This window comes from Ciconia boyciana, chromosome 4 (genome assembly GCF_034638445.1).
Source record: "Ciconia boyciana chromosome 4, ASM3463844v1, whole genome shotgun sequence".
Lineage (NCBI taxonomy): Eukaryota > Metazoa > Chordata > Aves > Ciconiiformes > Ciconiidae > Ciconia > Ciconia boyciana.
The window spans coordinates 55,353,486-55,367,318 of NC_132937.1; the positions used below are offsets into that span (position 1 = coordinate 55,353,486).

Consider the following 13,833-nt stretch of genomic DNA (forward strand, 5'->3'; position numbering starts at 1 on the left):
GTCAGAAATAGAATCAAAGCAGTAGGAATCTCCGAAGAACAACAGCAACAGGCAAAGCAATGTGGAATCTTTACAGATTAATGGTTTAGACTGAGTCATATCATAACGCACTGATTGCTTAGCCTCTATCTTAGAGGTTAGCAATGATATATACATCCTTTTTTTAATTTTTGCTCATTAGAGAATTTATTTTCAGATCTGTGTCAGTCTGTCGCTAGACAGATCCAGATGGATTTTAGCCAAGTCAAGACCAGTTCTTTATAATACCTTTGCATGTTTCATTGTGAATGCACTCCTGACACATTTCAGGACAGTGTTTGCAGATTCCTTCAGAGGCAAAATGCTTCTCTGAACAGGTAGGTTTACATTTCCACTGCTCCAGAAGCAAAGGACTTTTACAGGACAGGCATTTGGTTGCACTTCCCATGCATGTCCTACAGGATCCACTGCATTCCTTGCAAGTCTCAGAATCATTAAAATATCCCCTATTGAATGAAAACAAACACAAAGCAAACTGCCGGTCAATGTATAGTTATCAAACTGTCCAGGCTATAAGAATTATGAGTATATATGAGACTTTTCCAGCACATACATTTCACTGGATCAAACAGGTTTCTCACACGATTTGTTGCCCATCCTCCACTTACATCCCCTCTGTCTGCGAGCAGAAAATGTGCATGGTTAGTGCTATGAAGGGAGTCTGGCCTTCCTTTGTTCTTGTACCTACTCTAAGGGATTTTCTTTCTTCGGACTTTCTTTCTTGCTCATTTCTTGATTTCACCCTTACATAAGGTAGGAAGATCTATAATGTTGGGAAGAGAAAGATACAATCTCTAGTTTGCACAGCTGGCCCTCAACAGTGATATCAGGGAAAGACAGAGAAGTATAACCTCAGTGGCCCTAGGGGGGAGAAAGAGAAAATAAAAGCCTGGATGTGAAGGCTGGGAAGAATAAGGAAGGCTGGTATTAAATAAAACCAACAAACCTAGGATGCTTAAGTAGTACCTGCGTTTAGTGACAGCAAGCCAGAGACAGTGAAGAGGGAGCATGTTTTACTGGTATCTGTGATGTGAGAGCAACCGTAGACAACCATGGTTGGGACTATTAGTCATAAAGGAAATACAGCAAAAAATTGTGCATGTATTTCAGGAGAAGAGGGATAAAAGGAGAGGCTGGATGCAATCCAATCTGCCTACACTCTCAAAACCAAAATGTTAGAAAGTTAAAGGACAAGCAAGTCCACATTTTGAGATGATTGCTAATTCATATGTATACGGTCATTGATGAAAACTAAGGAAGAAGTTGACATAGAAAGTAGTCCCAGAACATGTACTTCATATTAACAAGCTTGTTCTTCCCTGTAGAGGTGCTTCTTCTTTCCTTCTGGGAGATGATCTTTCCAAAGAAAGTCTGAGGAGATGCATTAGGAGCAAGGTTAGAGAAAAGATAAGAAGAGCCGTGCCTGCCATCTATTCTCATCTTCCTTTTTTCTCCTAACCTTTGTCATAATCCTGCATCTATTTCTCACAGTCCTGTCTTCTTCTCTTGTTCCAGTCTTGAGTACTCTGCTAGCCCAGTCTTTCAAAAATCCTGTATCAGAAATTATCAGTGCAGCAAGTCAACCCTTTCCATCCCTGACAGCATGTCCCAAAACTCCAAAAAACCCTAAAAAAAATCTAATATAATCCTCTGCTCCAGTGGAGAGTAGTTATGGCTCAAGAACTTTGCCTCAGAGGCCGAAACCAGAGCTTAACTCTGGTGGACTTTGCTGAGTGATGTCTGGGAAGCCATTATTTATAGCCTGGAATTTGGAAAAAAGAAAGATAATAACAGATGAAAAGGCTAGTGATATAGGAGAAGGTTTAATTTTGTTATACTGATCCTTTGTGGGATAACTGTGGGGAATGAACACTGAGAACAAATATATTAATGCCAAAACATTATCCTTGCTTGTATGCCACAATTTCTGATAGTAGAAGTTGTTTCTGGACTAGAGTAGGCTTTAGTGCAATTAATTTGCATTTACTGTGACATTTGATGATCAGAATCTGTTCCACTGGCCCTTATTGACTTATTTGACAAAGTTAGCAGGAAAGTACTGCCAGGGAATTTGTATTGATCGTAAGTAAAGCTGGAGCTGCACATTTTTCTAAAGAAAAAGGTTAACCAAGCAAGACCTTCATACTCCATAGCACAGATTTTATGTGTATATATGGGTATGATGAATGCTGATGAAAAAAGCACAGAAACTGGAGAATCTGGTCTACTCAAGTGCCTGATCTAATATCTATCACAGTCAAATGGGAATCTTTCTTTTTGAATTCCATTTATTACAGGAAAAAGTAAAGAATATAAGCCAAAGAGAGGAACACATCACTAAGCACAATATTTCCATATCAGGACTCTGATACATCCACTTTCTGGGTTCACACTCCTGCTCTGTACTACTTTGAGGAAGGAACAAGTTAGGAGAATGACTAGAGGCTTATTTTCAGTCACCATAAAGAACCATCCTGAAGTACCGTGGTCCTATTGAAGTCAATGGGAGCTGTACCATCTGTCATAGGATTTCATGTCTAGTTTAACTTTTGATTTTTCACTTTTTCTCTAAGCAAGAGAAAATGCTGTTTATTCAGGCCAGCTGAAAATGACTTTTACTTTGTGGTAGTTTCTCATAGCTTAGGTTACATTAAGGTCTCCCTTGAAAGGTTTATAATGGATCTGAACTTTAAAGAGAAGAAGCACAGTGAGAAAATAAGAAGTCATCCAACAGGAGTTACTTACTCAGGGCATTCCTGTAAACATCTGCCTTTGTGGAGGAAGAGCGGCTGGTCCTGTTCAGCCTGACACTTCTGACAGTGCCAGTGGTCGGAGCACACCTCACAGCCATCCATGCACATCTCGCACTTTCCACTTGCAACATTGCCAAAAGTTTTTTGAGGGCACAGAGAAACACAGGTATCATGGGTAAGAAATTTTCCTGGCAAAAGAGCAACGCAGGTGGGGAAAGGCACCAATTAGAAATATATTTAAAAGATTCCTGCCTTGGATGGCTATACAAAAAGCTTTCAACTTCCTTGAAATTTAACTTTTTTGATGCTTAAAAACATGAATAAAACATTCTTTAAGCCATTTCCCAAAGTAGTTTGCTCAACCTTCACTGAAATTTAAGGTTCGAATGAATCATCAGGATTGTCTAGTACATCTTCCTGAATAAATCCCTATTCAGTAATTCCTGCATCATGTCTACAACTTTTGATTGAAAAGAAAGAAAAGGAACAACATCCACCTAACAATTTTTTTGCCCGTATTGCCAAGGGCATGTGCTTAATTCCCAACTGAAGCCTGACTTCAGATGGTGGTTATCTGATTACCTGCCTATGCTTTAAGCTGTCAAAGAACTTTCTAGTGACCGTTGACGAAAATATTCCCTGGAAATGTGTAGGATACAGAATGTTTTAGCCTCTTGCAAAACTTATCCAAATAAGCTGAAGTCTCTTACCTTCTGGACATGAGGTACATATGTCAGCAGATTTCTCACAGGTCCTACATGAAGGGTCACAGGACTGAAAATTTTTTTTTGCATCTGGGATGAAAGCAAAAAAAGTTCAATTTTTTACTGTCTGATAGGCTTTTTTTGTTCATTTCCCCTCCCTTTAGGAAGGCCATTTCCTTTGGCTTTTTCTAAGCTGTTTCGAAAATTTACCTCTGAATTTTTGGAATTCACAAAGTTGAAGAACTTGATGATTGTGTCCAACTCCACTCTCTTAAATGGTGAGTTAAGAGTTGTAATAAAGGAAAATATAAATGTTATCCTGAGATTCACTAAGGCACTGTTCTGGACTGCGCATGGCAAATGGGAACAATAATCTAGCTTAATAATGTTAGTTTCAATGTAGTGCTCCAAAACCAAATCCAGATCTGTAATCCTAATAGATTACAAACAGCAAGAGCTAGAAAGTATGTAAATTTGGGGGACTTAGTGTAGTGAGGTATTTTCATGGAGATTTTGTACTAGCTGGTTGCAGAACACCATTACCCTGTAACTAAGGGAGAAAACTCTGAGTAGGAAGGAGAGAGAAATGAATGTTTGGAAAGAAACTCTGTTAAATAGTTCTCCCCAAAGCTATTGCCTGCTATTTCCCTCCAAAAGGAAGAGTCTGATGTGTGTCAAATGGAGTTTTTATGCCTGTGGAAAACTAAGACTTTGGTAATGCTTTGCATAGACTTTATTCAATGTGTTACTCAGCTCCAAAATCACAAGGAGATTGGAGGATCATACTTAATACAGAGAAAGTCTGTTGTGCAATGTGATAGGTCTCAGCATGCAGCTATGTACTTTGATCCAAGCAATTATAACAGTGCTTAAATGGATGTCTGATGAAAAAGTAATTGTGGGCCAGTGGGCAGAAGACAGTAGTCTTGATTTTGCTGAAAATAAAAAATAAAGAATAAATCAGAAGTTGGTTGCAGATTGAGCTTTGCACCTCAGTTAGCACATCCAGCTCATCCTGCCAATTAAATATGTATGATTTCTGTAAGTTGATGAACTGGCTGACAATATCCATTAGCCACAGGCAGCATATCACTACACTTTTTTGTTCTGCCTGTTATGGCAAGGTAGTTTAAAAAGTTGACACTTCGAATGAAAGTCATGAAAGCAAATGCTTTGAGTAAAAAGAGGAGGGAGGAAAACAGGAGACTTGTATAGAACCCTTTCCCACAGGGGAAATGGTGGGCATTTTATTAAGAAGAGAGGCACTTGGTAGAAAAGCGGGTATGTGCATAACATGGCACAGGGGCAGAAGAAGGAGGAATAATAATAAAAATATTAATACTTATTATTTTTTATAACTGTACTGCTAAATGAGCAGAGCCATAGCTATCTCAGTGAAAGAAGTTAGGTCCACATTCAGTGTGGCTAGGAGACGGTCCATAACAGTATGTCATACACCTCTGACTCTACCAGCAGCTCAGAGCATCTTAAAAACTCTCTGCGCTAAAAAATCTCTCAACATGCTGTCCCTGGCCAGAACACGAACAACTCACGAGGGTCCAGGGACAGCACAGCAGATCAAAACCTGGCCGTTTAACAGTAGGGCACTCAGCAAGGACATGGTTAGTCATTCTTTGCCAGGACTACTTGTGAATACTGCTTGCACAGGGTAGTGAAAGCCTGTACTGTTGCAAGTCTTGTTGCTAACTGGCACAACATTAAGCAGCCTCAGATATAGCAGGTTAGGAGAGTTTTCCTTGTCATCACCGTTCTGGCTACAGCATCTCTGCCCTCCCTGAAGAAGGGCCTGAGAGTGTTTGCAGGGTCCAGGCAGAGGCCGTAGGATTCACAGGATAACGTATGCAACAGAAGAAAGCTGCACCGTATCAGGGTGAATGTGGATTGTGACAGTCCCGACTGGAGACTGGGTCTGCCCAGTCGGAAGCCAATGGATGAAGTATTAGACCCTTGTGTACACCCTGCAAGACAGCAAATAGCTTTCGCATTGGCTTTAGTAGCCAGAACTGTTGATGGCCATGGTGAGTCAGAGACCTATCAAGGACCAAGACAGGTGGGACTAGGACAATATTTCAGTAAGTACCATCTGAAGACCATTTTCAGCTCCAAAGGTACAGAGGCCTTCTGGAGGGAGAAAATGCCTGAAACTGAATTTTGAGATGTGCAGCCTCAGGGACTGATAAACAGCTGATGTAAAAACTCTGGGTTTGAGTACACAGGAAGGCTGTGTCACCTTCGTGACTTCATATTGACCATAGCTGAACCTGCGGGGTATAGTATCAGGTAATCATCAATGTGCAAAAGTGAAAAACTCTGGAAAAGCTCTTTGGAAAGACAAGAACAAGTGAGGAAGGTACAGAGTCCCTGGCTTGTGGAAGAAGAAAAGGTGGAAGTGATGTATAAGCATTGAGCGCCCAAGAGGTGGAGGGGGAGGGATTTACCACTAAGTAATCTCTGAAGTTGGAGGGGGTGGGAGCACAGGGGCAGGTATTGACGAAGGACTGGAGAGACACAAGGAGACCTCAGTGTGTGAAGTGAGTTCAGTGCTACCTAGAGTAGCAATGAAATGCCCCATCTTCTGTTATCAACGGTATAAATGGGGCCTCAGTGCTGGGGCTCTTTGCAATGAGGCTCCTGCTCCTGGGGAGGCAGTTGTCAGATTCATTGAACATTTAGGGTGAAAGGAGATTTCTTGAAAAATCCTGATTAGGCTCTGTAATTTGCACTATCTATGTATAAGTTATATATTTACATATAGATTAATAGTCGTGTAGTTTAGGGAGTGAAGAACTAGAGTTACAAAGTCATTTTAACATACCGGTTTTAGTTGCCTATAAGTTTCATCCTTCTTGAGGAGAACAAGCATTTTGTTCTGCTTTTCTTAGCCCTTTTAAGTGTGTGGATGTGGATATCTTGTAAGGCTTTCTGCAATAGCAGGTCCTGTGACTTTAGATCCTTTCTGTCTCTTACTGACATATTTTCTATGGCTTTTTTCCCTGCTGAAGACCTAGTTTCTATATTCCAGGTTACAACATGCTGTTCCGAGAGGATTCTAGTCTGTCTAAGTGCCCCTGCATGTAGAGGGCGGTTTGAGTCTCTCTCGAGCCTCTAGATGTACCTAACCATATAGCACACAAGCGTTTTCAGTTTTCTTATCCAAATAATACTCAAAGTAACTTCCTGGTGACCATTGCTTACTCTTGTGAGATACAGAAATTCACTGTCACAAGATTTTTTTGGAGAGACTACGCCTTAGCTTCACGTTTTTTCCAGACACTTAATTATTGAACAAATCCTTAAAGAGTGTCCTTCTTGATATCATCTGTAAGAATATAAACAATACTCCAGAAAAGCTGGATGTTTGGTGTTAATAGGTTTTCTATTCTCCTATCCTTAAATATGCAGACCTTCTCTCTTTTTCTGCTCTTGAGAGAAGATCCCAACTGGCCTGCAAATACTAAGATTTTTCCCTTTTAGAGACTAGTCATATGGAACTCTCTGAAAAAGAAATTGTATAATTTCTATAAATTCTTTCTATAATTCAAACATTGAATAATTGATGATATATTGCACAGCCATGTAGTTTTTAATTAATGTTTTTCACTCTGCCTCTAGAACCTTGGCTGAAAGAAAGACCATCTGTTCCTGATGTCTGCCTGCAGTTGCACATCCTCCATTCCTCCATCAGCTGCTTTGGTAAACCTTCAGAATTTGTCAAGGCAGAGTTCTGATTTTCCCACTGAAAACATTATTGGCCTTTTTCTAAATATGCAGTAAATAATACAAATTTTCATTTCCCTTTTCAGCAGCTTTGCATCCAGCTACCTTACCCTGGCTTATGTTTTATATTTTAAAATCCCTACTGGGCAGTTTGAAGTGCTGTAATTTAATACCAGTTATGTGTGTGAAGAAGCAAGCCAGAAATATTACTGGAGTATGTGTTGCCAGGGGAAAAGGACCTTGATCCCAGCAAGAGAACCGGTGTAATATAAAAAATAAATAGCAGGAAGGTAAGGTTAAGCGGAGAAGTTGTTAACTACCGCTGAAGAATGTTTAAACGAGCTCATTGTTCCAAAAACATTTCGAGCCTTACAATTAAAAATAAAGATCTTTTTCGGTGAAGTACTTTTTATTTCCATTTAATCCTTGCCTCTTTGGCAGCATTTGTTGTTTTCTGTAATACGTGCTAGTCACCACCAGAGGGGAATGTACACAAGCAATTGGCCTTCTGAGAGTGGGCATGGGAGACCACCTTTAGCTTTCCAGGCAAAATACAAGCGCTTAAATGCCCCAACTTTAATATTGACAGAAGAAATCTTACATTTAATTTCTTTTTTAAATTCTGGACAGTTAAAACGAGTTTTTCCTGTGATAAAGCTCTTACTGACTGGAAATAGGCTTTCATTTACTAAAAAAAACCCCAACACATGTTTGGAATAATGTGAAGTTTTAAAATGTAATTTTCTTGCGTAGCAAAAAGGGCTATGGGCAAATGTGATGCAAGAGATTTGTTTATGGAAACCTGTGCACACTACTTCCAATAATGTAACCAGAGCTTTCTGAAGAATAGCCTTACAAAGCTGAAAAATGGTCATGTATTTCCTTGGTCTTTGGACTGATGACAAATGGAAAGCTTGGAAATGACTGGTTTTAGCTGTTGAGTTGTATTTTGCTTTCCCCTAAAGGATGCCACTCTGTACTTGAGGATCCAACAAAATTTCCTTTAAAATTTCAGTCTGTAGCTCTTATGGTTGCAAATGAATCTTGTAAATGTAGAAGCCATAAGTCTATGATGTAGAGTTGTAAACCACCCATATTCTAAAAGTGGAACATTGACTCTGAAAAAACACTGTATTCTATTATTATACTGTTCTGATCTTCTTTTTTTAAAGGCCAAAACGTATGACCTTTTCAGACCTACTGAGCTTTTTTTATCCTTATGCTTATATTCTTTCTTGGTTTGGTTTTTTTTTTTTTTTTTTTTTTAAATGAAAGTGTCTTCTGTTTAAACTCTATTCAGGCCAGAATCTGACTCAATGTCACAATGGTTCTTGTGTCTTTGTCAGAATGAGTAACAACTTTGACATACACCCGGCTCAGTCTCTCCTATTCCTTTCTAGAAACTGAGAAACTGAACCACACTGTACCATTTCTTGAGCTAAGGTTTACTGCAGCTCTGAAGCTACCATAGTGCTCTTGCCCATTCAGTCTATTCAAGGGATTATCAAACTGGAAGGGTGGGGGAAGACTGAAAAAATATATTTTTTTCTATTTTCTTTTCTCATTTGGGTTTGTGCAACGTGAATGAGACAATGGCAGGGTTTCTTGAAACCTAGTACTGTAAGACTTTAAGTGTGACCCCAAACTGAATTAAGGAAAAAATGAGAGAAATTCTAGCTCCATTTAAGACAATGTCCCCATATTTCCTTTCTTTTTACTTAAAAGATATTACTTTGAGGTCCCAGAATTTTTCAAAGTGATTTTAGAGAAAGATTAAATGAGTCCTCAAAAATATTCAGGGTGAAAAACATGGGTCCATGTGGAAAGAAGCATGGTCCTGTTCACATGCTCACCACTTGTTCTGGAAAATGTAAAGTTTATTAAAAAAAAAACCAACACAAAACCCCTAGAAAACCTGAGAACATATGAACAGAGATCTGGCCATGTCTAAAGAGACATGCCTTTGAATATAATAGCATTTGAAGTACCTTATGGTCCATCCTGAATTTCATTTAAACCCACATCTGCATTATAAGAGTTCTTACCAGTATCCTCTATACTATAGTCTAGTACTAGTATACTATACTAGTATACTATGGTCATCCTCTTTGTGCTGTCCATCTTGCTCTCTCTACTCGCTTCTTATGGACTTTATGCCAGGTAGTGCAAGCAGTAAGTTTTCAGACGGATAAAAGATGGTTTGTTTTCTTCATTTTAAATCTTACTTATTCACGCTCATCTATGAGTAACAGGGGGACTTAAAAACTTGTATTTTTAAGTTGCTGTCATAGAATCATAGAATCGTTTAGATTGGAAAAGACCCTTAAGGTCATCAAGTCCAACTGTGAACCTAACTGCCAAGTCCACCACTAAGCCGTGTCCCCAGGCACCACACCTATGTGTCCTTTAAATACCTCCAGGGACAGTCACTCAACCACTTCCCTGGGCAGCCTGTTTCAATGCTTGATAACCCCTTCAGTGAAGAAAAATTTCCTAATATCCAATCTAAACCTCCCCTGGCACAACTTGAGGCCATTTCCGACTTGTTACCTGGGAGAAGAGACCGACCCCCACCGCACTACAACCTCCTTTCAGGCAGTTGTAGAGAGCAATAAGGTCTCCCCTCAGCCTCCTTTTCTCCAGGCTAAACAACCCCAGTTCCCTCAGCCGCTCCTCATCAGACTTCTGCTCCAGACCCTTCACCAGCTTTGTTGCCCTTCTCTGGACACGCTCCAGCCCCTCAATGTCTCTCTTGTAGTGAGGGGCCCAAAACTGAACACAGCATTCGAGGTGCGGCCTCACCAGTGCCAAGTACAGGGGCACAATAATTTCCCTAGTCCTGCTGGCCACACTATTCCTGATACAAGCCAGGATGCTGTTGGCCTTGGCCACCTGGGCACACTGCTGGCTCATATTCAGCCGGCTGTCAACCAACACTCCCAGGTCCTTCTCTGCTGGGCAGCTTTCCAGCCACTCTTCCCCAAACCTGTAGCGTTGCATGGGGTTGTTGTGACCCAAGTGCAGGACCTGGCACTTGGCCTTGTTAAACCTCATGCAATTGGCCTCAGCCCATCGATCGAGACTGTCCAGGTCCCTCTGCAGAGCCTTCCTACCCTCAAGCACATCAACACTCCTACCCAACTTGGTGTCATCTGCAAACTGACTGAGGGTGCACTCGATCCCTTCGTCCAGATCACTGATAGAGATATTAAACAGAACTGGCCCCAACACAGAGCCCTGGGGAACTGCTTGTGACTGGCTGCCAACTGGATTTAACTCTGTTCACCACAAGTATCGAAGTAGCTCCCTGAGTACATTTGTAATACCCTTAGCTTCTAGTTAAAAAGACATCGACTTCTACAAGGAGAGTATTTTTACTGTGTGTTTTATTGTTGGACCATGGCACAGTTGCTGCAGTGCGGAATGCAGAAGGAAATGAAGTGCCATGGCTGTTTGTAACTACAAACATATTCCTTTTAGAAGGTGACCTGTCTAGCTTTTACACTGTGTAGCGAGATGTGATTTGAATGTGATCCAGTTGAGATGCTACTTAGTTTGTTAGATTTTATTCTGCATGTGGCACTGGCCTTGCAAAACTGATACAGTCATGAATAAACCACAAAAACAGGTTACATATCTCCATGAGGCAATTACAATTACATAGACACAGTAAAACATAATGAAAACAATATACATATGTAATAAAATACTAGACCTATCCCATTTTGAAGACTTATGTGAACTGTAAATTTAAGGAAACTATAGGAGTGCTGAGAAGTAAATCACAATCCCCAACAACCGTTAATTCCCAGTTTAGTTATCTTGTAACAACTATAATATTACTTTACAAACAAATAGCTAGAATATGAAATTGGCATATTCTAAGAACATATGGGATAATGAATCATTTTTGCTTGCCTTTAGCAACCTGAAATTTCACATATGGATGATGCTTTAAAAGTCTCTTAACTCTTCCCATGATGCTCTAATTCTGCACTCTAAATGTCATAACATTTTTACATTTGGAAGACTCTGACCTGTTCTCTCCTGCTACTGATTTCTCTACTGTCTTCTGCCCACCCCATTCCTTTTTTTTTCTCTTTCATAACCTGAGACCTTTATATGTATATCTGCTTGCTGCATTAAGGTCCTTTTAAATAATCCTTTTGAAGCCTGAATTATTGTTTTCTCTCAACCAGTACATTTTTACTGGTTTTGTTTGCTCTGTATTTAGGAAAAGGAAAATACGCAAGATGGACGCAGTTGGTCACTGGCTGCTTGTGGGAGGTTGCTCTTATTATTGGGGGTGGTATGTAATAGTAAACAGAACCAGCTGCTATTTAGCTGCATAATTTACTACAGCATATATTATCTGCATGTAAAGAAGCACATATTCCATTTTGAGTTTGCATCAGAAACAGGCCTCATTCCACACCCATTTTTTTCCTTTTGTACTTTTCAGAAGAATGTGGTAGACTAAACTGTGTAACTGAGGAACGAACAAGTTTTTAGGGTGCAGTGTTGCTGGTGAACAGGCAAAATGAAGACCTGACCATAACTTGGAAAATGTCTAATCCAGTTGAAAGGGTGTGTGTGTTCACTTGGTGAATCAAGCTTACACTAGTGTGTCTCCTGGCTTCCAAAGTAATTTCATCATCTGGTACATGAGATAAAATACAGATGTTTCACGCTAGAAACACAGAGCTCAACCTCTTTTTTTTTTTTTTCCCCCTTTTCTTGGCTTGCCCTGTCTTTTTAAAAGCCTGGATAACAGACATGGTCTGTTTCATTATTTCAGACCTGGATATGACTTATTAATGATTCCTGATAGAAGTCGAACTGTTTGCCCAGCGAAGTATACCCCCAAAATAAATATCATTTTAGAAAGTTGTTTTTTTATAGAATGTTTTGGTTGTTGGAGTGTGTGCTCATAAAAATTCATAAGACTGGTCTATCGTTTATCCTTGCATAAGAAATAGAAGTGAAAGCTTAAACATGGGAAAAAAAGTGTATTCCACATTCTCAAAGGTTTTCATCCTCACCTAGATGGACTAGCTTCTTGAATTGCAAAGAAAGTCAGACTCTGTGTTGGTTTCTCTGTGGCAGGCTCTGATGTGCTGCCCTTTAATTTATGTTAGCATTGGAATGAAACAAAACAGCAGTCTTTATTTCCCAAAACTCACTTTGTCCTACATGGTACATGAACACAGTCACTAAAACCACAGTGGAACCCACTGAATACATGTGTCTGGAAAAGCCAAAGAGAAATGGCTTCATTATTTGTAAATACATTTCAAGGTCTAATATCTCAACTCTCTGTTAGTAACATTTCTAAAGAAAAAGAGTAAATAGAAGACTAATGTGGTAAAAGCTGATGTAAACTATCGGATTTGGAAATTTTGGCTGTCTTCCTAGTTGTGTTGTCTTCCTGCATTGTCTGGAGCAGGGCATGTACTGAGGATGAGCTTGGTGCGATCTCATCTTCATTCCCATGACAGGGGCGAGGTTGTTTATTTCATACTTGGCCCCAACGCCAAGCTCAGTCCCCCGAAGTGGGAGGACTAATAATTGTCTGGCCTGCATTCTTTAATTAGATTCTTTAATTCAGGCCATTGAAGCTCAGAGGCAGCTCTGCCATAGGCCTGCACCAATGTGAATGTGTTGAGGATACTAAGCACCCAGTGCAAGAAGCTTATATTCATAAACAGGCAGAGAGGATGAGAGCCAAAAGCCAAATCTCAGCCACAGTCTTTCCCACACTGGGCTGGTGAATAAATGTGGAAGTATTTTAATATCCTCTGCAGAATGGACAAGCTTCTTGGACCATGCCCGTGCTGCATGAGAGGCTACCCTTAGAAACTGAGTTTGACAACAGATGAGATGGAAGATCCTTATATTCTGCTAAGAAGAAATAACCATGGAGAATATCAAAGTAGCTGCAAACAAGCTAAAGAACAAAAAAATTAAACTAGGATAAAATATTTGGAGATCTATCCAGAGGAAGCAGTAAAAAACTTGGAAAGATGCCATGACTTTGCACCCATGTATGAAAGAAAAAGTATTTTCTCTGTCCCCATAATCTTCTTTAAAATAAATAATGGAAAAGAGGAGGCCCTATGGAAATGCTTAAGAAGATCTGGAGAGGGATCATTGTTCTAGGCCCAGGGAGTTTTTCTGTACAGGTATGCCAGTCAGAATCCTCACTGACAGTAAGTTTCAAGGAGCACAGACAGGTTTTCATTTTGCCCATTCTTGTACTGATCCTACAGCATTGTTGAACAAAGCAATAAAAGACAGTGGCTGCCTCTCCTAAATTTTATTGGATTTCAGAAAGCTTTTGACAATGAAGAAAATAATTGTAACAGTGAAACTCTGTTTCCTTTTTTTTTTTCCTTTAAAATTATCCACATATTTTGAAACATTATCTGGGTGTGAAATGTATTGCAGTCTCTAACTAGGAACTACCCTATTGGTGTGATGTACTGCTAGAGTTAAATATGGTTTGGTCTTGCCTGAATTCTTTATTTTTTGTTAAGGATCTTCAGCGTAGAACAGGAATTTCAAATATAAATGGCACAGTTGAAAATCTGGACTTAGCT

General features: G+C 39.8%; 1 protein-coding gene across 1 annotated transcript in view; it reads right to left on the reverse strand.

Annotated features, from left to right (window-relative positions):
* Window positions 1-13,833, reverse strand: part of LOC140650655 (proprotein convertase subtilisin/kexin type 5-like) — a 259,934-nt gene that overhangs the window by 9,959 nt on the left and 236,142 nt on the right. Inside the window, exons 28-30 of the mRNA XM_072859286.1 lie at window positions 3,503-3,586; window positions 2,785-2,980; window positions 268-485 (exon numbers count right to left, since the gene is read on the reverse strand). Of these exons, the coding sequence (XP_072715387.1) occupies window positions 268-485; window positions 2,785-2,980; window positions 3,503-3,586 (498 nt within the window). The remainder of the gene's footprint in view (window positions 1-267; window positions 486-2,784; window positions 2,981-3,502; window positions 3,587-13,833) is intronic.